The sequence below is a fragment of the Columba livia genome, chromosome 11, assembly GCF_036013475.1.
Source record: "Columba livia isolate bColLiv1 breed racing homer chromosome 11, bColLiv1.pat.W.v2, whole genome shotgun sequence".
In the NCBI taxonomy this organism is placed as follows: Eukaryota; Metazoa; Chordata; class Aves; order Columbiformes; family Columbidae; genus Columba; species Columba livia.
In genome coordinates this window covers 2,318,975-2,346,508 of record NC_088612.1, presented here as the reverse complement: position 1 = coordinate 2,346,508, position 27,534 = coordinate 2,318,975, and the positions used below count along the sequence as shown (strand labels likewise).

At 41.3% G+C, this 27,534-nt stretch overlaps 1 protein-coding gene across 3 annotated transcripts in view; it reads left to right on the top strand.

The window, feature by feature from the left end:
- FBN1 (fibrillin 1) overlaps positions 1 to 27,534 on the top strand; it is a 153,539-nt gene that overhangs the window by 113,746 nt on the left and 12,259 nt on the right. For all 3 annotated transcript variants that reach the window (XR_010475209.1, XM_065075856.1, XM_065075855.1), the window contains 22 exons: positions 5,171 to 5,293; positions 5,469 to 5,591; positions 7,609 to 7,734; positions 8,971 to 9,093; positions 9,662 to 9,784; positions 10,337 to 10,501; positions 10,863 to 10,931; positions 11,038 to 11,163; positions 12,486 to 12,608; positions 13,253 to 13,411; positions 14,335 to 14,406; positions 16,109 to 16,234; positions 17,302 to 17,424; positions 20,343 to 20,468; positions 21,255 to 21,371; positions 21,782 to 21,910; positions 22,157 to 22,276; positions 22,727 to 22,852; positions 24,814 to 24,963; positions 26,168 to 26,233; positions 26,965 to 27,081; positions 27,386 to 27,505. Coding sequence is in view for 2 of the 3 variants with exons in the window: in XM_065075856.1 (XP_064931928.1) it covers positions 5,171 to 5,293; positions 5,469 to 5,591; positions 7,609 to 7,734; positions 8,971 to 9,093; positions 9,662 to 9,784; positions 10,337 to 10,501; positions 10,863 to 10,931; positions 11,038 to 11,163; positions 12,486 to 12,608; positions 13,253 to 13,411; positions 14,335 to 14,406; positions 16,109 to 16,234; positions 17,302 to 17,424; positions 20,343 to 20,468; positions 21,255 to 21,371; positions 21,782 to 21,910; positions 22,157 to 22,276; positions 22,727 to 22,852; positions 24,814 to 24,963; positions 26,168 to 26,233; positions 26,965 to 27,081; positions 27,386 to 27,505 (2,652 nt within the window). In the remaining variant the exon portion in view is untranslated. The remainder of the gene's footprint in view (positions 1 to 5,170; positions 5,294 to 5,468; positions 5,592 to 7,608; positions 7,735 to 8,970; positions 9,094 to 9,661; positions 9,785 to 10,336; positions 10,502 to 10,862; positions 10,932 to 11,037; positions 11,164 to 12,485; positions 12,609 to 13,252; positions 13,412 to 14,334; positions 14,407 to 16,108; positions 16,235 to 17,301; positions 17,425 to 20,342; positions 20,469 to 21,254; positions 21,372 to 21,781; positions 21,911 to 22,156; positions 22,277 to 22,726; positions 22,853 to 24,813; positions 24,964 to 26,167; positions 26,234 to 26,964; positions 27,082 to 27,385; positions 27,506 to 27,534) is intronic.

The following is a 27,534-nucleotide window of genomic DNA, read 5'->3' as shown; positions in this document are numbered from 1 at the left end:
ATCAGATCACAACTAGGTGTGCTGGGTTTCTCCACAGCAGGCTCGGGGAGCTGGAGCGCTGAGACCAGGCTGACTGCCCGGGCCATGCTGGTGCTGTTTGGAGAAGGGCTGATGATGTTCAGTCTTGCTGTGGGGTGTGAGGTTAGAGCGCTGCTCTTGAGCATTACTTGCTGTCACCCAGTGATGGTGATGCTAGTGGACAGAGTGCATACTGCATCCTTGCGTGACTGACAATAAGTTATAAAGAGAAGGATGCCTGATATGCTGAAAAAAAGAGGTGAGCCCTGTCATTTGCCCTTAGAAATAGGTCCATAACGGTTTGTGACTTGTACAGCGTGCTTGCCTCTCTTCCCTGCCTTTGGCCTCTGGCCATTAATAATACATTGTGGTTCAGTTTTGATGGCAAAAGAGAGTTCTGGTATCGTTGAAACAAATACATTTCCCCTTATGAATCTGGGAGCTGGCTGTGTCAGGCCAAATACCAGAAGATAATAATATTAAGATGCTGGCCACCAAATGGGGGTATTACAGAAGGAGTATACTGTGAGTAGGCGTCTGTCCAGCAACAACATGCTGCGCCCCAGGCTGATGATGTAAGGATGGATAACAGGCAAGAACCAAACTGCCCCATGTGAAACTCCAAAGGTGCAGAGTGCTCAATAAAACCCGATAGTGATTCCAAAAGAGAAAGCAATCTTACAGGTATAGAGATGAGAATAGGGGAATTTTTCCGTATATTTTTCTACTTGTGTAAGTGCTAAGTTGCAATTCAGTCCTCTGCCCCTGAAAAGCATTCCCTGTTACCTGGCTGATGGCATGGGCAGTGACCCAGGAGGACATGCCTTGTGACTTCCACCAGACAACTGACCCTGTGGGAATCGGGCCCAAGCTTGAAATACCAGTGAAACGTCAAAGCGATAAAATGCACAGATATGCAGAGAGCGCCAAAACAATTAAAATGCCAGAAAATGCTTAAGGGATTTGCATAATTTCTGACAAACGGTATCGACTTATAGGTGGAGACTGAACTGAATTCACACTTCACTAGGAATCCTCATAGACTATTGAAACCACAGTGAAACCTATCAGAAAACGTAGATGGCACACAGAGTACCTTGAGGACTTCACGTCCTGTGATGAATGTGTGAGGTTTTGTGGTTATTGTTTACCCTCATTCTGTTCAAACGCAGGGGAATGACTTGGGTGTTTCCAGAGTATAGGTGAGAATACAGTGACTTATCCCCATGCTCCTCTCTGGCTGAGTTTAATGATCCGCTTCCAGACTGCACAGAGATGTGCTGTGCACATACTGGCTAGTCATTTCTTTCCTTTGGTCGCCACATTGTAAGCATAGCGCCAACGCAACAGGTAAATATGACGCGTCTTTTTGCTGCATATCCACAGCCCTAAACATTTGTGCCTCTGTGATTGATGGGAGAGATGCTTTATTAATTGCCAAAGGCTTGAGAGAAAAAATATTTGTGCAGAGAAGAGAACTGAAGGAGCCAACAAAGCAGGGTGACTGACAGTTTTTTTCCCGAGAGTACTTGGGATTGTTATGATGTCAGATCTGCATATTATTTATCATGCGTATTCTCATCTGTTGTAGGCAGACAACTCCCTTAGTATTAATGGGAGTTGTGCAATTACAAAGCTGAGAACATGTGTGCAGCAGGACTGGGGCACAGTGGGACTGGCTGAGGATGCAGTGTCAGTCTTGGATTGGAATGTCTTTATTTTCCTTGGCTTGTCACGGCCTCGTACTGGAGGCAGGAGGAGAAGGTCGATATAAATCAGTGACTCACCCCTTTACTCTTCAGTGAAAATCCCCCTGAAGTCAGTGGGAATAGGCCATCATTGTGTGAAACCCCGACTTGAGTAGTGTCCTCCTGTGTGCTCTTCGGGTCACGACACCTTTACTCAGCCTGAGTAATGCCTTTCTCTTCAAACAATTATATGAAAATAGTGGGAGTATTTGAAGACTGTAGTACTGTTTGTACTGCCATGCAGACAGCACAATCTGAAATCTTGCTCTTATTATTTATATTGAGTTAATTTTTCCCCTACAGAGCTCAACTTCTCCTTTTTGTTTCATTCTGTGAAGCCATAATTCAATACTTATGGCAACATAAATCCAGATTAAGCTCCAGTATAAGCAGACATAAATTCCATTGATTTCACTGCCCCATTTACACAGGACCGTGTTTGGTCTGAGATCTCTTTTGCCTTGGAAATAATTGCAATGCAATAAATTCAGGCTTATGACTCAGCTGTGCAATGAAAGAAGAGAATAGGGATTATAGCAAACCAACATGAGTTAAATGCAGATAGCTGTGAAAATAAGTAAAACGTGTGATGAAGCCAGTGATGGTATTTTATATGCCTCAATCAGCTTTCATTTAAGTATCTGAAAACCTTTCCATACGTCAATGAAACAAGCTCTGCAGTGTCCCCTGTTAAGGTAGATGGTAGAAAAGATATTTTGCATTCCCTATTTGATCTTTACTCTAGCAAAAAGCATTGAAATATATTGATTTTTTTTCCTGTAAAAAAAGCTGAAAAGGATTTGGGGATTTTGTTCAAAGCGAGTGGAATGGCATTTCAGTGGATGATCTCTCAGAAAGCTGATCCCATTCTAAATACCCGCATTTGGGTACAGATTTGTGCTCCCAACTTTCAGCCCTTGGGATTCCAGGCTTCTCAGTGTGCGTGTGTCAAACAGCTGATGGAGGAGCAAGTGTCCAGTATCGCGGTGCTGCTGAGAGATGCCAACGGGACCTCTCGGGCGCAACGCGTCAGCGGGTCGGTGCGGCACGGGATGGAGTCCACAGCCACTTAATGTCGAGCTGAAAATTCGGTTTAGATTGCCTTAAATTTGAGCCTGAGCATGACTTCATTGCAGTGTGGCTGTTGCATGCAAGTTTCTGTTTGTGTTTGCTGGTGGTTTAAAAAAAATCTTGGCAGAAGCATCTCCAGTGATGATGTTTCTTGTGTTGTGTTGCTGTGCTCGGCAGGGTATAAGGAAGCATGCTATTTTTTTGTATGTTCTAAAGTACCAAATAATCAAATACAGCGCAATTTTAATGTTAGCAGTGGTTTAACAGTTTATATTTTAACCTTTACATGATTTTAAAATCTAGAGTGTTTGCCTGAGGTTTTTTATGTCAATGTATACTGTAGTTGACCTCTCCAAATTCCGAGTCTTTCCCTTCCGTCCAAGCCAAAATGAGTTGTTTTTTCTGACCACCCTTAAGATATTTGACAGACACTAGTTTCCTGTTTAGGGTGATGTTATCTCTGTATGAGTTTTTGCACATGCTAAAGACAAATATACTTTGAGATTATCTGCTCCTGACCCTTTTTTTCAGTTTTAAAAAGTAAGTGTCCCCATTTGCATGTTTTCAAGCTTGTTGGTACAGTCAACATTCATTAATATTAGATTCCAGCTCCAGCTGCTAGATTTAGATCTATATCTCGACTTTAGCATTCAGATTATGGGAATACTCATGTCTGGGGTTTTGATTCAGAACAATGCCTCATGTAGAGAGAAACCCAGAACAGTGAGATTGGAGGCAGTTCCACTACACAGACTTAAAGAAAACAAGAACAAACCCAACAACAACAACAACAAAACACCCCCCCAAACAAACAAACCACCAAACCAACAAGGGGTATCTCTGGACTTGAGTATTTAATTGTAGGGTGACAAACATAAGTTGTCTGCTTCTCAGAGTTACATGTAGCCTTTGTGAAAAGGCAAAACACATGTACAGGGCATAGAGGAAGGACACAGAGCCCTTTGTCTAAAGAAGAGTGAGTAGAAAAACCTAAGAATGGGTTATAAAGAAAACGATTAAGATGGTACGTGGACACTTTCCCCAATGGCGCCACTCTCTTGCCCTTTTTAAAAAGCTCATTGGTTTTAGAGACAATGGTTGGGAAACGGAGGTCTGGTTTGAGGGCTGAGAACCCCGAAGGTTGATGCTTTTTCTTAAACATCTTCTTGAGACGGGTCTGAGCTGAATTTTTGTGTGTGGAACCATGCAGAGTTTGTGGGCTCTTTTCCCCTCCCGTCCGCTATTGTACAGAATGAAGTTATTTGGTTACCACGACAGCAAAGGCACCTGTGCGGGCTGAACAAGTCGATATAAATATTAAACAGCTTGATTTGAATTCTAGATCATTTACATCCTCCATGGAAGTGAAGCACAGTTAGAGAGAGCTTGGTTACACAAAGCACTATAAAATCCGTAGCTCGGATGTGTAAGAAAATTCCTGCCAGTTTTGTTTTAGTTACCAGTAGTAATTTCTGAAAACTTTGCCTGTGAGTTTATACATTCTCCAAGTACTTACGTGGGGCATTAATTTTGTTTTATGACAAGGAAGAATGGAGGTTGGTTCGGTTTATTTCTGTCTATATATTTTGACACTGCCAGAGAATGCCCAAGAATTAAAATAAGGTGAAAATAGCAAGTACTGAAGTAGAATGTGCTGGCATAAATGCCTATGTTGAAGATTGGATGACTTGCTGCCTGGTGTCTCCAAGGATGCTGACTTTTTTCCACTGTGTTAGGTTTTCTGAGTTCTTAATAAACTGCATGCTTGGTAACCTTTGTGTCCATCAGCTATCACATTAGGTACAGTGATACAGCTCATCCTCCACCTCCCACACAGTCTCTGGCAAAGCAGAACCCGTTGTCAGGGTAGCACAGGTCGCACCGGTCTTCATACCAGCTCTTAGTCATCAAATTTGACCTGCAACCTGTTGTAAAGCTGCTTGACAAACATATATCCCAGGATGCTGAACACTTGCTGTCTTAGTCTCTACAGATGCTAGTCCTCTTCTCCCCAAAGGCTGTGGGCCTGTGTTCTTTCTGAGTGCAACAGTTAGAAAAAGAAGGAACTGGGGTGAACTGCAGAAGCACAGCTTTATGTGCCTGTCAGAAAAAGAGACAGTAGGGCAGTACGTTTGAAATATGCTACATGCTTCTTTGCTTTCCTTTGTCGTGATTTTACTTCTCTTCTGCTTCATTTTTAAATGTCACTTTATAAAGAAATGCGGCTTTTCTTTCATGTTCACATTGTCTTCCTTGAGGAATTCCAGTATCACTTGTCTGGGTATGAGAAAGTTTGATCCATGAGCTCTTCAAACATCTCTGTGTTTTTGCAGATATCAATGAGTGTGAGATTGGAGCCCATAACTGCGACAGACACGCCGAATGTATCAACACAGCAGGAAGTTTCAAATGTAGCTGCAGAACTGGCTGGATTGGAGATGGTATCAAGTGCACAGGTGAGGGTCACATGCATTTCTGTTTATTTGTAAAATCAGACCAAATCTGGGTCATATGTGTGGGTTTTATTGTGGAAGATTATTTAAAATAGAGCTTCTGTGCACCATACACTATTTATATTCATGGTGCGTTTTTTTTAACTATTTTTTTCTATTTTTTTTTCTTATTTTAAAGATCTGGATGAGTGCTCCAATGGAACCCACAAGTGTAGCCCACATGCTGACTGCAAGAACACGATGGGCTCTTACCGCTGCCTGTGTAAAGAAGGTTATACTGGGGATGGCTTCACTTGCACAGGTGAGCTTTCTTAGGCGACAGTGCTGGATGACCTCCTGTCGTCCTTTACAACCTAAGTTGCAAATCAAGACAATTAAGTCAGTGTTCTCTGAAAATAAAACAAACAGTTTCAGAACAAATATGAGGCCTTGGTACTTATTTTAAAAATGTTCTTTAAGCTTTAATGATCGTTTGCTGCTACCCTTATCTACAGTCGTGCTGAATAAAGCTATAGCCAAATGGAAAGTTAAATGTATTCACGAGGTGTTCATGTCTACATCTATGATTCAACACACAAAACCAGCTTTTAAACATTTGAAATTATTCTCTATTATGTCATCTTCCATTGCCTTCTACTTCACCTAAGTTGCCATAGCTTGAAAGCAATACTGTGTATTATACCTAGCCTAAAGCAGTCACTTTTTCCATTTGAAAAAATGCAACTTTTCATTGAGCTTTTATTGTTCGTTGGAATGAGTGACAAAGTTATCAAAAAAATGCTTGATCAGATAGCTTGTCTAGTTAGTAAACCAGTCCATTGGCTACCCACCTTGGTATTTAAATGATGGGGCACATGCATTAAAATTGCTTCATAAAACTGGCTAAAAACATTTGTTCTTTCCACAAGTGAGTGGATGCTGTCTGCCCCCTTCACTGCATCATCCCGTGAGATGCTGTTAGGACGCAGTGCTGACATGTAGAATGATGGAAGTAGCTGCTTCTGAAACCTCATTTTATAAACTGTAAATGTGATTATAAAACACTCCTAGAGAGATGTTTCCCACCCACACTTCAGTCTTGTGCTTTGGAGAACACATTAACTCCTGTAAGCTTAGTCACCAGGAGCCCTGCCATTGCACTAAGGGCTTCAGTGTTGCTGCTGATGCTGCATGGAGGGGGTGACCCTGTTGGAAATAAAGCCGTGTGATAGACAGCTGGTACGCCGGCTGTTCAGCTGGTGCGAATCAACAGCACTCTATCAACTCCAGCAGGTTTTTATGGCATCGGAGAATCTGGCTCAGCAGCTTTAAGGCTGAATTTGAATCATTCCAAATTATAAATGGACCCTGGGATTCTGTTTAATTCTCTCCATATAATTTACTCTTGAATCTGATTCAGCTTCCTTAGTGGCCTTCATAACACAGTGCTTTTTCTTAATTTCCCATATGGTGATTTCCAGGAGTCTGTAAACTACATTTTTCAAATGGAGCACTTAGGGAGTTTCTGCATTTGATAGAATTTTGTTTTTTTTTTTAAATTTTGATGCTTTATTATTGACGGATTCAGGAGGTGGCTGGGACTCAGACTAGGGCATGCAAGTCCTCTGTAAGCCCTCTGCAAAGCATGCAGCGCTCGCGCTGGCGGGTGCTACCTTTGATTTGCCAGCCATGGACTTTCACAAGCTCACGCTACCAGCCAGACTCTGTTGCAAGAAGGAGGGTGTTTTTGTGGCATAGAAAACTTCAGCTGGAGAATAAGGACCACTATCTATCTGCAGGGCAGCGTAGTCCAGTACAAGGCTGTTTTTCTCATCAGCTGTTAACCTGCAGTTTAGTGTTGATCAAGCTATTAATATTTTCACCTCAGTGCCACTTTTTGCCAGTGTTTCGTATGTTTGGCTGGAGACTGCCTATTACCAGATGTTTGCTCATTGCACAGTAAACCTCTTTTTTCAATTGCTGCCTCTAGGCTTTGCTGTAATAGAAACAATAACTATAATAAAATTCACGTGCTCATTCGGAGTCTAAATTTGACCCTGCATACTGCCTCCAGTTGTTATTAACTGTAGTTACTTTAGGAGTCCGTACCTTTTTCTGACTTCCCTTTTGATTAGAAGCTGTATTTTCAATGTGTAGGAAATACACTGAGCTGTTATATGTAATAGCCTCTGCACATAACTAGATTGCAGTTTATTCAGCAAGTGCCCAGGGCTAATAAAATAATTAAAATCCTTAGAACACTGCGTGCTTCAGCTGAAACAAATATTAGTGAGAAAAACATGTTTACTGCAAACCTGCAATTTCTCTTCCTTTTACAGACCTCGATGAATGCTCAGAAAACTTGAATCTCTGTGAAAACGGTCAGTGCCTCAATGCCCCTGGAGGGTATCGCTGTGAATGTGATATGGGATTTTTGCCAAGTCCAGATGGGAAAGCATGTGAAGGTAATTCTCCATAAGCTTTAAACAGCACGCAGCAAATTCTGCCTCAACAATTTGATGTTTGCAAAATGTTAGATTGGGTTGCAGTTGGTTGTATTGAGAACTGCATGAAGATGGCGAATAGTTGCCTTTTTTTTCAGTTTACGCATTTATTATGTGCCTCTTGGTGTTTGTCTACCTGTGGTACAGAGAACAGTTCTTTGGAGCTTATGACATATTTATTGTGGGTCTTATTGGTGACCCACATGGCACTGTCAGCTGCCGTTTCATCTGGGTCAGTTTGTACCCAGTTCTTCATTTTATTCATAATAGCCAAACAGAAAAAGTTACTTTACTTTTGTGTATATGAAGCTGAAAAACACTGATTTGGTAGCTAATACCTTTGAAATCCTCAGTTAATGTAATGCTGATCAGTTCAGTCAAAAAGAAGCGGCCGTATCATCTGACATAGTAATAACTCATAGTAACTGGTATGTGATGGAGTTCATAAGTACAATACTATAAATAGATTTTTTCCCCCTGAGAAGTGTTCTGTGTATTTTTTTTACTAATCTACCAAAAGAAATAATTTGAGAGTGAATTTTTCTGTAAACTAAAACAATATTAGGTTTCGTAATGTTTCATGGAACAATTTACTTTCAAACCTTTTAACTAACTTTAAATAGCTTACATGTAGAGCCTGGCTCCTGTTGCTAAAACAGACTTTCCTCGGTGTCTCAGATGTGTACACTGAAAGCAGTATTTTAAGGTCTTTTGTAAACGCACACTTTCAAATTGTATCAAATGGGTTGTTCTTCGTGCAGTGCATACGGCTTTCAGTAAATACTGAATCGGACGGAATGATTTGGACAAAAGGCATAAAAGTGAACTCCGCTTGCCAAACTTGAGATCTGTCACCTGAAGATGAACGTCGTGTTCACCTTTGGGCACAAACCTTCCCATTGCTGGTGTCCGGCTTTCTGCAGATGACTGCTGATTCTCAGTCACCTTCACTTTTTAAAGCATATCTCAGATGGTTCCTGGCATAGCTTCCAGTGGAAAGAGCCTTTTGCCCCCAAAAAAGGTTATGGATTAGGTTCCTTAGGCTCCAAACATAAATCTTGCATGGTATTTTTTCTACTCTTACATAGTATGCAGGAGCACTTGGCTTCCAGATCCATTTCTGAACCTTTTTGCAGTTCTCTGTATCTTAAAAAGATAAAGAAACCTCATACATTTCCCCTCCTGTTCCTCTATCAGATATTGATGAGTGCTCACTCCCGAACATCTGCGTCTATGGTACTTGTCATAACCTCCCTGGACTTTTCCGATGCGAGTGTGAAGTGGGCTACGAGTTGGACAGAAGCGGTGGAAACTGCACAGGTAAAGATAATTTTGAACAACATGCTTTTGAACTTTCTGTTGTGTTGCGGTCAGCTCCTTAGGAGATTCTTTTAAAAAGCTATACAAATCAGACTGGATATAAGAAAATATAGACTTCCCTACTGTATAACAGGGTTCTGCTTCTCGCCTTTTCTACACTCCTCTTTCCCCTTCTTTGTCAACCTTGGATATCCCTTTGGCTTAAGAGAGAAGGGGAAAACCGGAGCAGAGATAGTCCTTCTGTCTGTCTGCATCTCCCAAGTGGAGATGTGCTGTGCTTTGTAGTTTCCATTCACAGTCCTGGATGATGAGCTATGACCTTGCTGTGTATTTTTCCCGTAAGTATTTTTTTAGTACTTTGTGTGAGTTTTATTTCATAGATTGGTTTTCCAGGAAAAACTCTTCCTCCTCCTCCATGAAATGCTGAATTCATCTCAGACTACTGTTCTTCTAAAAGGTGTATACATTGTTTAGAGCTTTCTGGAGATCGGTATCTCATAACTAATGGATTTGTGGTGGTCAGCCTGTGCTCGAGTATTTGCTTAGCGTGCGCTGTCTTTTCTTGCAGATGTTAATGAATGTGCAGATCCCACAACCTGCATTAGTGGCACGTGTATCAATACTGCTGGTAGTTACACCTGTGAGTGCCCTCCGGATTTTGAGCTGAATCCCACCCGAGTTGGATGCGTTGGTAAGGGACCGCTCCTTGTCTTATGTACAAGTGAAGCTGCACAGGGGGGCTGCAAGGCTTAACTGCTTAGGAGTGAAGAGCATTGACAGAAGTTTGGCTGAGTGCAGCTTTGTGACCAATGGAAATGCTCTTGTATTAAGCTCCAACTGCTTCATAATCTTCTATCAAATGTATTTGAAGTTCCTAACATTTAGTAGATACTTTCATGCTTGTTAACCTCAAGGAAGAGGAGAAAGCAATGGGTTTCTAGATCTGGAAGGGTGTAGAAATGCAGGCAAAAATATGAATCAAAATGAGAAAAGGCCTGGCTAAACTGCCCTTGGTCATGCTGAATAAATTCCCTACTTTGTGAGAAGTCTGACAAAGCCAAGGAATGGGGCAACTGTCCCTATTTAAGTGTGAAAAGCGGGGCCCTCCTGGACAACCCAAGTTACTTTCTTTGGCTGTCCTACAAGCAATGAGAGCCATCCAAAGGGATCCCTCCCCCTGAGATGATGCGTTGTGTTTTTGCCTCTTAAAAGATATATTTGTTCTTATGTGCATTCTAAATAGACACACGATCCGGCAACTGTTACCTGGACATTAAAACACGTGGAGATAACGGTGGCACCTTCTGCAGCAATGAGATTGGAGTGGGTGTTTCCAAGGCCTCCTGCTGCTGCTCCCTGGGCAAAGCTTGGGGAGTTCCCTGCGAGCATTGCCCACTCGTCAACACAAGTAAGTCACCTTTCCTGGGTTAAACACAGCGATCCAATGTGTTTGAATAGCAGTGTAGTCTTTTGTTGTGTGCATGCAGGGGACAGGTTTCCACTGGTCTTAACCAAAAACTTTACTGTCTTTCAAAAAGATTATTTTGTCGGAATATGACTATCCCTTCTGAGCAAGTTTGCTCTGACACAAAAAGCTACATTATGAAGTGAAATAGCAGTTGACGTTACAGAGTGAAACTAATCTTTATATCAGGTTACTTTGTTACTTTACGTTTAAATTACATGGAAGAATCTGATTAACTTTCAAAAATAGTTGTCCTGAAAATGTTTCTACTGTTTTACGTTCATAAATCTATTTTTGTTTTCAGCCGAATACAAGGTTCTGTGCCCTGGAGGGGAAGGATTCCGACCAAACCCTATAACAGTTATATTAGAAGGTAGTGTTCACATTATACCATGTTTACATGTCTAAAATTATGAAAGTCTTTCATGAATGCTGTTTTTTATGGAAAAGCATGAAATTTTGTGCTTTTGTTTGAACAGATATTGATGAATGTCAAGAGCTGCCTGGACTTTGCCAAGGAGGGAAATGTATTAATACATTTGGTAGTTTCCAGTGTCAGTGTCCATCAGGGTACTATTTGAACGAAGAGACTCGTGTGTGCGATGGTACGTAGCCTTCACTTAACTAGACTTCTGCTTTTACTCTTGGAAAACGATGGTAGATCAATATGCAGAATTAATCTGTCCTTGAAAAGGAACATAACCAGACCAAGCAGTGTAAAACTTAAGAGTGGGGAAATTGGAACAAACTGAAGTTTTGCATTGATACAAAATTTCTTCTTGACCGTGTTGAAATATATGCAAATTTTTGGTTTTAATGATCAGATTTTGATCAAAAGCAGAAAACCCTATTATTTTTCTTTCAAATAAAGTATAATTTATTGACCAGCTATAAAAAAATCATTGGTTGGTAGTGGGTAATGAATAAACAATCAGATACAGAGCAGATTTGCCCTGTGAGTCTGCTGGGCTGGCTGTGGGGTGTCCATCCCTTTTTTCCTCTGCTTATTTTTGCTCCTGTTGATCTCGGTGTCCAACTGGAAACATTGCTGGTACTGCAAAGCGTTTTCCTTCCCCTAGCACAGTCAGTAGTACGTATTCATCGCATTACATGCAACTGTCAGGTTGTACTGGATATAGAACTTTAAGCAACCCATGGAGTCCTTACATTTTGCATTGCCCAGGCTGTATTCAGCATTCCAGCCTGTTAATAATGCTGATATAGTGCCTATGGTGTGCCAGACACTGCAGAAATACAAAAGATTTAAGTCCTAAGTCAAGGCTGAACTACAGTGCTTCATCCATATTGTGCTTACATAGCTCAATAAATAGTAAAGAGGAAATTTACCTCTCTATTTTTCCTTACTGATGTGTCAAAGATACTCTAAAATGGTAAGGCTAGTGAAATACTTTTGAACTTTTAGGAACTGGGGTGTTTTGGGGACAGTGTTGTGTTTGGGTTTTGTTGCATTTTTTTAAGCAGAGGTTAAGGTCTGTTGATGAAGTAAACATGACATCTTGTGTTGGGAAACTTGCTCACTTTCCCCAGTCAAACAGACCTGAACCATCTGATCAGTCTGGTTCAGCATCCTATTGAGATGGGCACTCGACAGAGAACAGCTTTGGGAATCGAGAATGGATGAGATCCTCCAATAATACTTTTGTGTAGCAGGTGCATAAACCAAATTGCTGTCTCTGAGCTGCCTAGACATACCAGAGTTCCCATCTCTGCATCACAGCCGGGCTTTCCATGGCCACCCGTGCCACCACTTCCTTCTCTGTGTGGCCTTCACGACGACGTCGCTCTGAGCCCCTTCAGCTCCTCCACCAGCACCTTCCTGCCTTCGGCGTTACTGAGACACTTTCATTCTCAGAAGCACAATGAGAAAACTTCTGTGGCCGCTCACTGCCTCCTTGTTCTCTTCTAGATGTGAATGAGTGTGATACACCTGGCATTTGTGGACCTGGCACGTGTTACAATACCGTTGGGAACTACACCTGCATCTGTCCTCCCGATTACATGCAAGTCAATGGAGGAAACAACTGCATGGGTATGGGTTATTCTGGGTTTGGTTGTGGGGTTTTTCTCTTTGTTTGGTGGGGTTTTTTTTAATTTGTGCTTTGGGCCAGGGCTTTATTGGGCACAATTTCTCTGAATTTAGTTGTAAGAGAACTAACTAAGTGAAAGATAAAACTTCCTTCAATACTTTTATTAACTAAAGGAAGGCAGATCACTTTTAATACAGATTTTTCAGTACCCCATCAGAATTTCCCCTTTAATTTGATATATTCTGTGTTCATCCCTTCCAAGTTCCACTTCAGCTTTAAAAGCTTCTGCATGCGAAACGCTACTGAAATTGCTCAGACGTCACAGAGTGAAGTCACAAGCTGTGTACAGTTCTTAGGGGGAACCATAAACAAGCGCATGTGTTTCAGTGTTGGGCAAAAAGCCAGTGTTAAGTCCTTTGAGCCTGATCAGCCTTAGAGCGTGTTGGTTGCTCTTGAATATTTGTATTGCAAACACTTTTTCTTACCTTTAGAATAATCTTCTAGGGACAAGCTGTTCTGTAGTATTCTGCAGTGCTGCGGCATCTACTTGGCAGGGGTCTGAAAGGTGCATATTGGAAGGAGGTATCTGCTAAACCCTTCGGGTGGTTGCTAATTCATTGGCCTGGGTTTTTCTTCATTTTCATAGATATGAGAAGAAGTCTGTGTTACAGAAACTACTATGCCGACAATCAAACCTGTGATGGCGAGCTGCTCTTTAATATGACCAAGAAAATGTGCTGCTGTTCCTACAACATCGGACGTGCGTGGAATAAGCCTTGTGAACAGTGTCCTATCCCAAGCACTGGTACGTTTCTGCATTGCAGAGCTATTTGAAAGCCTTGCTAACGTCGTAATTAGCAGGTGTAAGACTGTTAGAGATGCTGTGTCTTTGCTGTTGTGTGTCTAAAATGCAGAGATTAGTTACTTTTTGGCCTGGAGGTGGTCAGCGCTAGTCACAATGAAGGCAGATATGGGGTGGTTTGCATTCATGCTGCTGGGCCATGCCTCCTTTGAGCCAGTTTCACTGTCTGGGAGACTTCATGCTCTAGATTGGTATATCTCTCTGTTTGCAAATGCTTGTTGATCTAGTGTTGAAGCACTGACCAAGGTTTTATTGCCACTGCTCCAACAAACAGGGTCTGTGCTGTGCCCCCACCTGCTGGTTGCCACAAATGGCCTTTGTGGTAGCCATAGGTTTACAGAGGTACCTTGCTCTCCTCTGACAATGATCTGTGTCAAGCAGCTAAATGTACAACGTTGGAGTTTCTGGGCTAATTATATGGGTATACAGGACTTCTCCGCACTGAGTAAGACTCTGCAGAGTTGAGCGCAGGAAGTCGCAATCTGGTTTGAGGTCATTGCTTCAAGAACAAACTTCCTAGACGCTTACTTGAATAACTTCCAGCTTACAGTTAGGGTTTCTAAAGTCAGATCTGGACTTATATGCAAAAACTGTAATGCACAGAGATGAAGACATGCAAAGCAAAGGCAGCATGTGATCCCAAGCCCTCCACATCTTTTTATTTGCTAGTTTCAATGGGCTTTGAATGAGAACCCAAGGGCATACTAAGCACATCGCCTGGTGAGCTTGGGGAAGGGTCTGCATGCCTCTGCGTGCCCTGCACCTGCTGAAAGGGTAGAATAATTTTCTTGGGAAAAGGGTGTAATGAATTTTTACTGTTGATTAATTCCAAATCCTACAATTGGTCCTTTGTTTTCCTGTTGCAGATGAATTCTCCACACTCTGTGGAAGTCAAAGACCTGGCTTCTTCATTGACATTTATACAGGATTACCAGTTGGTGAGTTGTAATTTCTGTTTTGAACTGAATTCCTTGCTACCTCTGGGTGGAATAATGACTGAACAATGTGGTGGAGTTCAACCTCGATTTAAGTCTGAGCCTGCAAACTTTCTGCCTAGCTCCTCCTAGCTGGCACCAATGATAATTGCTGCTTGTAATCAAGGCAACAGAAAGCTCCAAAGAAACTGTAATCAGGCCTACACGAGCAGGGCACAGATACCGAGAATAAGACATCTGGGAGTAAGGCCAACCAGCATTTGGTCTGAGAGGAATTATGTCTTTGCTTCAAACTAAAGCAGAGATTTAATCTACCATTTCACATCAGTCCCCCGTGTATTGGTTTGACACAAAAATCCTTTTTTCTGCTCAGCTGGAATATTTCTCACATATGTTATTCTGTGTAACATTTGAATCATGAGTAACAAATTGCAAAACAAAAAGAGAGAGAGAATGAGGAATTCTAAGACAAGGAGTTGAGTAAATCCCTAATGGGACTCACTTTTGTTTTTATTCACACAAAAATGCAAATAAGAAGCAGATAATGTGCCCTGTAACAAACAGAGGCAGCATATAGGGAATAGTCAGGGGCTTTAGCATTGAGCTGTTGCTGTGATGCAGTGTTCAGGTACTTAGATGGAAACATTTCTAGTAAAGTGAGGAATGTAATTTTTAAAGAAGTCATAGAAATGTACAGAGTTTATTATTTGGCACATCATTTCTTAGAAGCAAGGTTCCCGCGTTAGCCCAGTCCTCTGTGTACCCTGTCATAATACAGTCCTTACGTGATGTTACTCTTCTGTTTGGATTAAAGTTCTATGTGTTTACTCCAGGTGACTGTAGACAGAAGTAGTAATTCTATTGTAACTCATTCCTTCTATAATCAGAGGATTCAGAGTTACAGAATCCAATGTAGGAAATGAAGGGTTTGATCCAGCAGCAAAATTAAAGAAAAAACAACAAACATCTGGTGGAAACTCAAGATAGCTGACGGTTTCCCACCGTATACTCTGTCTTGTGTACATCAGTGCATGTGGCAATGTTCTTCTAAACGGAGAGGCTTTGGAGGAGTCTCCAAGTTCTTTCATGTTGTCAGAATATACAAAATGTGTAACTTAAAGACCGAATACACAAGACACATAATTATAGTAGCAGCTGGATTTTTTTTCTGCCAAAACCAGTTACTCAACCCAGGTGTCTATAGAGCACTGGCAAACCCTGGCTGCCTGGCTTAATCTAATTAGTAGCATGTTTGCCACACTTCAGATGTTACCTGGCATTGGCACTTTCAAACTGTTATGTAAAAACATGAAAGTCTTTTCAGATTAGCAAGGGTCATTGCATTCAGTCGTGCTCTCCTGTACTAAACCACAGTCAGTTACATTCTCCCTGGCTTTCCCCAATAACTCCGCTGTAGCACCGTGTGTTCATCAGGGCTGTGGGTGGGAGCGGGAGGGACGTGCTGCCCTCTGCGTCCTGGCTGGCAGGATAGATCTGCACTGCAGCAAAGAGAACCTGAGGTAATAGGAAACATCTCCATTTCCATGGTTTGGAATGATTCGCTGTCTATTGCCATTGGGAGCATTCTGATGCTCACGTTATACATTTGATAATTCTCTAAGGATGAATGCATAAGGACACACTCTGTAGCAGAAGATTTCATGAAGCGCTGTTTACAAGTATTTTTAAAAAATTCTTCTTGCAGATATTGATGAATGCAGAGAGATTCCTGGGGTGTGTGAAAACGGGATCTGTATAAACATGGTTGGCAGCTTCCGATGCGAGTGTCCTGTGGGTTTCTTCTACAACGACAAGCTGCTGATCTGCGAAGGTAGAGTCCTGATCCCACTCGGAGAAATGGGGTTTCACCAGCTGGCGATGAAAACACTGGGAAATCTGATATCCTTGCAAGTCATCCTTAATGAGGGAAAATACTGATATCAGTGTAACGAGTCTGTGTTAATTCAGACATTTTGAATTATTTTGCACAGAAAATACCAGATTTTTCCATCAGACATCTAAGAGCTTGGAGGAGCGTGAGTCAGCAGTCATGGGAAGAAACATTGTTTTGCAGATTTGACAGTAAAGCCAACAAAAGAGCAGTAGTCTTGAGTCAGATCATAAGCACCATTTTTTTTTTTAATTCCAAGATATTTTTTCTAATAGAACAAAGATTTCTGTAAATAATATAAACACATGATCATTTTTTCCATTTTCAACATTTCCTTGCATTGTATTAGTCAGTTTAATGGAGCAACTGAAGACAGCAGTATGAATTGCTGCCGTTCTCTGCTGTGGGCTGTGACTGCTGACAGCGTGGGTGCTGCGAACAACGCATCGAGAGCTTCGAGGAGAAGCATCTTCTGTTTGCTGCTTCTAACTGAAACACAGTGACATTTCTAGGGAAATAAAGTTCACTTTTTGCAGCAGCTGAAGTAAAGAAAATTGGTCAAATTTGCCTAAAATTTTGTGGTGGTGTTTACATTGAAAGCTGCTGATATCCAACAGGGATCTTGATGCTGTGTTATGGTCAAGGGAGATCCTTATAGTGGAGATCTCCAGTGGAGATCTATGCTGGCCTAGCAGCTCACTTATTCTGATTGCAGTACCAAGACTGGAATCCACCCAAGTGTTGCAACAGGCCTTTCATGGGCCCTCCGACACCTTGAGAAAACCATTATATAAATTTGCTAAATAGGAATGAATTTTACAAATGGAGCAGTAGGGAGATACCTAAATGTGACCAAATACCTACTTTCATGGGTATATTTGTTTTTTCAGAACTAGAAAGAAATTCCTATATTTGGGTAAGGTAATACTCTTTAAAAACAAAGTGGTTTTGATGTCTTTCTAGCGCCAGCTTACCATAACTATCAAATTCCCTTTTTGTATTGACAGATATTGATGAATGCCAAAATGGACCAGTGTGTCAGCAAAATGCAGAATGTGTCAACACAGCCGGTAGCTACCGATGTGACTGCAAACCTGGCTACAGGTTCACGTCCACGGGCCGCTGCACTGGTGAGTGCTTCTGGCTTGTTTGTGCGAGATTTTAAAAGAAGTCTAAAAAAGCCTATCTCCTCTTCAGGAAGGTGGTATACCAGGAAATCGTCTGGGCTCCAAGAACCCTCCTCTTAAAGCCTTTTAGGTCATCCTATGAACACTTGGGTAATTCCCGGAAGACTAGTGGGCCCATCCCATAGAGGCATAAATGAGAGTTAATCACCTGAATAGGTGTTTGTCTTCCACTTTATCCCACCAACCACAAGACTGATAGATTCTCTACCTTTGACTAACTATTTTCTGACACTGAAAATTCAGTTGCGGGCCTGACAGGGACCTTCCTCCACATGAATTCTTTGATTTTCTTTATAATTTGCTAGATGTGTTTTAGCAATTTGCCACTTGTATTTTTACAAATAACTCACTGCTTGCTGGGGTCTCTGCGGACAAGGTAGACTTCACCTGCTAGACCATATGCAATAACTAACTTAAAAAGCTTATTGTTTATGTAGATTTAAACACGTCCCTGAACTTTATCTTTAAACGCTCACTGAATGGAACTGCCATTCTCTAATCTATTTGCTTTTTCTTGTAATATTGTAGTACAGAGCGCCATTCGTGTTATCTTGATTACTTGAAGAATTGTAGAGATTTTAAAGACTGTTGTGAGCCAAGCAGCTGTAAATATTACATACATTTCTGAACGAAATAATAATTACAACGGAAACTGGGAACATTTTCCTTGGTTTTCACTTCTGAGCACTTGAGTTTTAGGAAGTGTACTTTTCCCTTCACTTCAGTTTTTCATTGTTTCAATGTGGCCCTTGAGGGAAAAGGGTGTAGGGGCAACCAGAACACTCCTATGAGAACTAAAACTTTGTTTTGTTAAGCTATACAGGGGCACATGTAAATATTCAATATGTTCCTAATGTAATTGTTGTTGTTATGGGTTCGTTAAAGCAGTACAGGAAGAGCCAGGAAAGGTTCTGATACGGGTTACAATGCCCAACATGAATTGGCACAAACAGTAATACTTCCCTGTATTTTGCTCTGATTTTATATTTAGCGAAAATAAAGTTACACAATTTGAGTCAAAAGAAAAGTGGTTGATAAATAATTTGATCCAGCAAAGGAAGGAAATTCTCAACCGCTCTGCTGAGAGCAGAGAGTTCTTGAGCTCCTTGCAGTGCTGGATCAGTCACGCTACTGCATGGAAAATGATCACTCCCAATAGTTCATATGCTATTGAATCTAAACTGGTGTATCACAGCTACTAGTACTGTGAGTACTGCATTGATCTTACTATCAAAATAGCGTTCTTCTGGGGCAATTTCTTTGTGGTATAATAATTATTTTTTTTATATAAACTCATTTTGGCACTTAAGACAATTCTCCCTCTAATTTTTTTTTAAGTTATAATGTTCTCTGTTTACCCTCATAGAAGTGACGTTTCCCTGGAGCTTCAATTCACTATTCATTTGCCCACAGAGCAGCAAAGAGAGTGATAGTTTTTCTTTCATCTCTACTCTCCTGGGCTGCGAAGATTAGGAGTTCTGAAGACAGCATGTTATCCATCCTTTCTGCCTCCTTTAGACTCTAATTAGCAGCAGTATCATTAATAGCATTGGGAGAGCGTGGTCCTCAGTGAACGGCTGTCCAAAGTTACTCATGGCCCCAGGTGATACCCAGTAATCCTGGGTATGGGGACTACGAGGATTGTCCACATGCCAAGTAGAATGTAGAGGCAAGAAAACAAGATTTAGTGCATGAAGTTATTTGCAGTTAGGAACAACTTGACTCAGTTTTGCAATGAACTGGGTATGTTTTTTTACGAATCTGCATCTGCTTTGCTTAGATTGCATGGAACAGAAAATTACTGAACAATAACTGTAACTGACTGTGATACAAGCTTGTGGCAGCACCTCAGTTCTCATATTTTGGAGCTGCAGCAGACAAAACGCCAGGAAGCGTATTGAATCAAACCACCTCTTGTTGGACACCAGATCGGCAGAAAGACTTCATTTGATTCGTGCTTCTGATTTGTCGCAGAAGAAAATGTGCTGGACAGCAAACACTTTGTTCTTTAATATCTTATTTCATTTACTTTTGATAGAATCCTGGATTCTGCCCGCAAGCACTCGTACCAAGTAGCAGGAAGCAGGGAGCTGTTGCACTAGTGTGACAGATGCCCCGCTGTTGTAAGGCAGCAGCAAATCCCCATCTCTCTCACAGAATTATGCAGTTACGTGTTTGCTGCTGTTGGCAAAATATTTTCTGATTCCATAGAGCAGTGTCTCCTTGCTGTTTGAGCTTTGGTTTACAGAGTCATCACCTTGCATGAGGCATGGATGCTGCAACATATACGTATACATGTACCAACTTTATCTCAGCACAGTGGGTAGATAAATCTGTAATGCATTTGAGCTCTCTGTGAGCTTAGTGAGAAAAGCGAGGGATTCTCCCTTTCCGTTTTGTATGATTTCTGGGAGTTAATCAAGCAATTTGTGCTGTGATCAAACATAGCTAAAAGCAAGTAGTGTCTTTCATGGGAAGGATACAAACTGTGATTTGTATGGGACTTTCATATCTACTGCAGTCAATGTACAGCACTGAGAAATCTCCATATACGATTTCACGTCATTAATCCTACTTTTCAAAGCCAAGGCAATATGTTTTCCCTCCAGCAAGAATTTGCGTGTAGTTAGTATCATTTTACGCTATATTTTTTTCAGCTCCACAAATGTTGGACGTGGTAATTTCCAAGCAAATAGCCTCTTTTCTGAGATTTACTTAGTAATGCTTTTGTCATTAATAAATTAAAAATATTGTTTTTAATTAGAGCCATGCACTGGATTCTAACCATCACATTTGCTGCTAATATGTATTTCCAGCCCTGTAGTTTAGAGGCCTCAACTTGCACTGCTCTCTGTTTTCAGATCGGAATGAATGTCAAGAAATTCCCAATATCTGCAGCCATGGGCAGTGTATTGACACTGTTGGCAGTTTCTACTGCATTTGTCACAATGGATTCAAGACCAATGATGACAGAACAATGTGTATAGGCAAGTATATAAAATTAAGCTGCACTTAGGCTTTTATTAAAGTAGTTGTTAAGTCTCTCCCCTCTGTCATAAGGAGGTGCATTAAAAGAATTGAGATTGCAAGCCACTTACCACCAAGCAAAGGTGCAAAACCACCGTATCTATCAATTAGAGGTGACAGGAAACTGATAATGATTGAAGAACATCTCATTACAGTAGAGTGGACCTTTAAAAATACATATCCTGTCTAATGAACGCTTTTTTCAGAAAAATGGTCAATTCTTAGAATTTTCCGAAGCATCTTGTCTCATTTATACCTTCAGGCAAGAAATTTAATAGATGAATATTGCAATGCAGCAATTGCATACAACTTACTTGTTAACAGAGTAAATGAAGAGAAGATTTCTTGCCAGAAAAGCACCCTTTTCAGAAACAGAATCATCCTCATAAACAGGGAGATTCTTTATTTAACCCATTCATAGCTGTTAGTGTAGAGCCTGTTGTTCGAGCAAGATGGGGAGATTTCAGAATGCTTATGACTAAAGATATCTTAGACTTCCTTTGGGAAGGGTGAGATAGGAGCCACAGTAGGATAAATGGTTGTTGGACCCTTCATTATTTTTGTATAGGTTAATATCAGGTATATAAACCTATGTAAAATCTTCTTTGGGGGAGACACAACAGTCTTTTTCCCTTCTATTCGCTCTGCTGGCCATGGATTGTTCTCTTGCCTGTGGGATCACTGCAGGCTTTGCTTTCCCCATCAGTGATTAAAATTCTTGCTGCCTGTTTTTTTCTCCTTTGTAGATATTAATGAGTGTGAGAGAGACGCCTGTGGCAACGGAACCTGCAGAAACACCATTGGCTCTTTCAACTGCCGCTGCAATTTGGGGTTCATCCTCTCACACAACAATGACTGCATAGGTGAGGAGTGTTGAGACCATTTGTGTGTTTCTAAGACTTTCTACATGTGATCAAAGTCCCATTAGTTCCATCTTCTCTATTGACTTAGAATCACACCTTGCATGGTCTGCGTGATTAAAGACAAACCCCAACTCCTTCAGTTTGAAAAGGCTTCTTTTATTATGCACTCCTCACTTTTCTGTAGCCACTTAAACGTTTGCATGTGATATATGCCATTCCTTTTAATACTCCTTTTTAATTCAACAATTTTACAACATAGATCAATAGTGGTATTTTCCCCTCTCTTTTGAAATGGGATTATTTATGTATTATCAGTTACTGCGCTGATATAGTGGAAAAAGAAATCTCACCTACCCAATTTCACTTGTTGCAGGTGTTTCTTGTATATCTTTCAATGTTATTTTTCTTAGATGTGGACGAGTGTGCAAGTGGAAATGGAATGCTCTGCAGGAACGGTCAGTGCGTGAACACCATCGGGTCCTTCCAGTGCCTTTGCAATGAAGGCTATGAGGTGGCTCTGGATGGAAGGACTTGTGTTGGTGAGTGCTTGCTTTCGGGGTAGAAAAAAGGTGCAGCAAACCTCGGGGACCTATTCCTAGTGAAACAGTAGAAGAGGTCAGAGACAGCTGACACACCGTTATCATTGTACCTAGCAGAAGAAAACAATGACTACCTGGAAAGTTCCACCATCAGTTTGATGGAATCACAATTAAAGCAGCCTCAGCCGTAGGTTTATTGAGATAACAGCAATTATCTCAAATAAATTGTCTTTTTTTTTCTTTTAGATGTCAATGAGTGTGCACTGGATCCTGGAAAATGCTCGCCAGGCACGTGTCAGAACCTGGACGGGTCGTTCAGATGCATCTGTCCTCCTGGATATGTCCTGCAGAATGACAAATGCGAAGGTGGGTACAGAACAATCCTTCTTCTGTCCCTTCCCCAGCTGCTCGCAGTTGTTACCACTTTCTTCTGCATCTAAACGTGAGTAATGTGTAGTCTTTTGTGGCAGTGTACAGTCCTGAACTGTGGCCACTGGCAAGTCACTCCCCAGAAAAAGCCTCACCAGCTTTTGTTTGAAACAGATCAACCCTATCTGATCCCAAGAAAAATCTAATTCCAGGCTGTTTGGCTGATGGTTCATTGCTGAGATTTGCCCCCTGTGTGAGGATTTGGAAACTGACCCTAGATTTTGCACCTGGATTTCTTGTTCCTTTTTCCATCTCTTCCTTTTTGTTTGACCTTTTTGTTTTTCAAATCTGCTAGATATCAGTGATGATGTGAGGTTACATTTTATAGAGTACAGCTGCCAGCGTAGACATCTTTATTTCTCATCTCCTTAATTACTTCTCTTACAGACATTGATGAGTGTGTGGAACAGCCAGAAATCTGTGCCCTGGGCACATGCAGCAACACTGCAGGCAGTTTCAAATGTCTGTGTCCAGAAGGCTTTGTGTTGTCTTCCACAGGAAGGCGATGCCAAGGTAAGTTCATTCCTATTTTCTGGCATTTCAGAATTTGTTTTCTGTTTTATAAAAGCCTTATTAGCTGCCTGTTTCTAATATAGCAAGGAGACTCTGGACTCAAACAGTGTTTTTCATAAGGAAAGCATGATAATTCTGTAGTTGGGGCCAGGTTCTGTCCTGCCCTAACATCTGTTTGTCATTAAAGAGAACATTGCAATAAAAGGGGTGAAGATAATGTTAAATGCACCAGGTTAAGTGAGGAAATTATGTTGCCCTGCAGCCCTTTCTTGCACCCGTGGAAGAAATGTCGGGGCTACCTGGACTCTACATAGACCGTGATGTGTCTGACGTGGAGGTGGAGCATGACCACAGGCAGTGCGCTGCTAAAGGCAGCATTTCCAGGAATAAGGCTGTTCTTAGCGCTTACCAAATTCACCCTAACACTTGCTATATGCTATTCCTCTCCACAAATGTGTGGGTGGAAAAAAAATCGATGGAAAAATATCGCAAACAGTGCTGTGTGGACAATGAGAACCCATCTACTTAGAAAAGTCTGAAGCATCTTTTGGCTTCTAGATTACCACATAAACTGTTCAGAGCCTAAACATGGGCAGAGATCAGATGCTAAAAGCTGATCATCTAGTGATGAAAATCCATAGGTTAGTTTATTTTGTGGATAAAGAACAAGCACAGCAAATTAGGGAGTGAGTTATTTTAAAGACTTAGGAAGTTATTAAATAGATACATCATTAAATGTCCTACACACGGTGTGCGCAGTGGGAACCACTCATGAGTAAGACCTTTATAAGGACCTGTGTAGTTATGCTTGGCACAGAACGGTGATGCTTGTTGACACCATAGTGAGTTCTTTGCTTCACAGTGGGCTAAATGAAACTGTGGTTTTGGTAAAAATGAATCCAACCTGCAGTAAATGTTCATCCAAGTCTCCAAACCACCATGCAGTTTGGCACAGCTACTTCACTCAGCTTCAAGAAAGCAGCACGCTGTTTTAGCTGTGCTTTTGTCGCTTGTGTAAATGAGGTTTTGTCAGATTGAGGGTATTGTTCTCTTCAGGTAAGGAAAAAATCACAAAAAAAACCCAAAAAACAAATGAGAAAGAAATATGCAGCCTAATCTTCTCCTTTATGAAAACAAACCGCTGTTTCATACATCTCAGAGGAAAATTCACCCTTGTGTGAATGAACTTGAAGTGGGATTCTCTGCATCCCCTGGAGAAGACTGTTTTTGTGGGGTTTTTTTGACTGGTTGTTTTTTGTTTTGTTTTCCAAGTATCTCAGGCCAAGTGAAGTTTTGTTTCAAACTTCCCATTACCAAGGACTTTTGTAAAGTCTGGACATTGCCCAGTAGTGATGCTGCAGCCAGAAAACTGGCTGAGCAGCTGCTTCCACCGCTGCCCCGTTGCTGTCCCGCCGCCAAGGGGACGGTGAGCTCCGCTCTGCTCCAGCGTCCTGCTCGCTCCGCTTAACGAGTCAAATGTGCTGCCACTGGGCCAGTTTTCTTCGGGAAGAATGAGAAAGCAAAGTGCTATGGAAGGTTGCTTCTCATTTTAACACTACACTGTATTATTGATGCAAGTTGATTGGAATCTCTTGACTCAAGTGATTCTTACTAATAATGGATCATAAATAGAGTAAGCCAATATTCAGTTTTTACAAAGAGGAGTGGTGATAAGAGGGGAGTACAGCCCTTCCATCTCTGCTGGACAAAAGAGAAAAGCCTTTCTTATTCCTTGACTGCAGTAGGACACTATCCCCCAGCTTTCCTTTACTGGGGCAGGGAGCTCCCCTCCCTCTTCAGATCTTCCCCAGGCAGAGCCACAATGGTCCTTGTTGATAGACTGGGATGGAAGTTGGGTGTTTGGTTGTGGGGGCTTCCTGTAATTTTGCAATTAACACCGCTGAGTGAAAACTGTGCCGTAGTCACCCTAACTGCTCATAACGTTTTTTTTCTCTGTGCAGATCTGAGAGTAAGTTACTGCTTTACCAAATTTGAAGATGGAAAATGCTCTGTGCCGAAGTCCCGAAACCACTCCAAACAAGAGTGTTGCTGCGCCCTGAAGGGACAGGGATGGGGCGACCCCTGTGAGCTCTGCCCAGAGGAAGCAGATGGTGTGTTACTGACTTACCTTACTGTCACAATAACCTCTTGGAACTGAAAGATGATTGGGATTCATATAAGAAGGAATTAGGAAATCTTTTTTTCCAGATTTTTTAACCCTGACAATTGTGATTGCTCTCTGTAAAGTAGGTGCCATTGTAGTCTCAAAAAAATATTCCTCATATAGTCCAACCTCAAGCATATTCCTTGGTTGCTGACAGGTTTGTTAGTATGATTAGGTGGTATTTTGCTCTGGACATGTCACATACAGAAAGTGGAAAGTAATAAGTAGGTCCTTGATAGGCTCTGCGTGGAAATACCTTCAAGACAAAGAGAATTCATCTAATTGTAAATAAGTGTAGGAAGGGGCAGCATAAACATGACATCTAATTTATTTAAAATAACAACAGCAAAAAAACAGTTGAACTAGATCCACATCTAAATCACCCTGTTACATTTTGTGACAGCACTTTGTTATTAAAAAAATCTAAATCTGCAGTCTTGTTAATACGAAGACTTGCAAAAATAGCAGGGAATGACAAAACACAGGCCCTGATGAAGGAAACTCCCTGGACTGCTGCTGAAGAAATGCTTTCCTTGGTTAGTATCCTTTGTCAGACTGAGTAACTGGGCATCAAGCAAGTCAACGGGCCTTTGTACCATCATGGTGCAATTTGCTGAACAGATTTAATTCACGCTGACAAATGTGGTTAACAGCATTACTGGTTTCAGCAATACGTTAATACAGTTCGTTTCATTAATAAGTCATGTAGATGTTGTGCAGACAGTCCTCACAAAAGCCAAGGGAAGAAAAGAGAATCAGATGTGCCAGTTGCAATATTCCTCCCAGGCTTATTGCCTGAGCGTGTTTCATTCCACTGCCCTGGAGCATTTGAACCAAAGTTGGTTGGAAAAGCGTGGTATACATAGCAGCACATATATTTTTCACAGTCCAAACTTTTCCAAGAGGGTGCTATGAAGGCCATTTTTCTCATCTTTTAAAAAAGAAACAGTTTAAAGATATGTGAGTCTGAGAAGAGTGAGCATACACTTTTTACATGAAAGTAAGATTAAATTATAAGTTCATACATCTACATACTACTTCAGATGGACATGAACATGAGGTGGATGAGTTGGTATCAGTGGATCCTTGTGTAGTTCTTGAGTAATGCTGTTTGTCTAGATAGGATTTAACGTATGGTTTCATTTTTACAGAGGCGTTCAGACAGATTTGTCCGTTTGGCATTGGCATCCTTGTTGGACCTGGTGACGCAAGACTGGGTAAGAGCCTGGCCTGCACGGTGCGCTTGTTGCACCAGGGTGCCATGTTCCACCCATAAGCCATTCGCCCTTTCAACTGAGAATAACACCTTTGCAACTATACCCAAAAGCCATTAATTCTGGAAACATCTATAAGGTTTTTTTCAATTATTCGTACTGATTTTTAATTCAAGCTTGAATATCTCATTTATCACAAATTAAGCTTATTGTAGAGTAGCATATTTGGCTTTTTAATTTATGCTGAGCAGAATCGCTAGGAAACTTATGTAGGATCTAGAGAATGGATCACATAGCATACCTGTCTTTTCTTATATAACATATGTAGCCTGTTTACAGTAAATGGTTTTAATCCTCCAGAAGTGCAAACCACGGTTTCCCACATCCCTTCAGCACATTCTGTTCTCTCCCAAGACAAACAGCACTTCAGCCTTATTGGCAAAAGTGTTCATCTAAGGAGCTCTGGATGACTACTGCTTTTCATATCTACTTGTCTCCCTGTAGCCCCAGTCGGAGAGGTTTTTATCTGACGTTTAGAATCAATTTCTGCATTTTGAAAGCTGGTCTGCATGACAAATTGTGCCCTCATCCTAATATATCAAAATATAGGATCAAAATATATCAAATACTAGTATTTTTTTGTGATCTCAGGAATATAACAACACTTGTTCTTTGAGAGAAAACTAAAAGCACATGAAGTAAAATGCACTTACTTGTGTGTATTTCTGGTGTAGATGTGGATGAGTGCCTAGATCCAGATAACTGTAAATTTGGGCAGTGTATCAACACAGATGGGTCTTTCCGCTGTGAGTGTCCGTATGGTTACATCCTGGAAGGAGCTCAGTGTGTGGGTAAGTAAAGCTGTTTCATCTTCCATTTTAAAGAATCTCCTGAATATTCTAACACCGTGGAGTCTCCATCGCCACTGGTGCTCAAAACCTGCCAGGGCAGGGCCTGAGCCATCTCCTCCAAGTTGTGTTTGACCCATTTAACCTCCAGCGATCCCAAATTATGCTGGGAGTCTGTGACTCTAATTCAGTAGCTTGAGTTCTTGGATTTTGTATTTTTGCGGTTTTTGGTTGTACAATCAACAATGCGGATTTTATACCTTTTTGGGTGAGTATAACCATGTATTCTTGCCTTAACTGTTTGCAGATACTGATGAATGTGCTGTCGGAAACCCGTGTGGAAATGGAACTTGCAGGAATGTGGTGGGAGGCTTTGAATGCACCTGCGTTGAGGGATTTGAGCCTGGACCGATGATGACCTGTGAAGGTGAGACTCCCGTGTGTTAAGGACTGTCA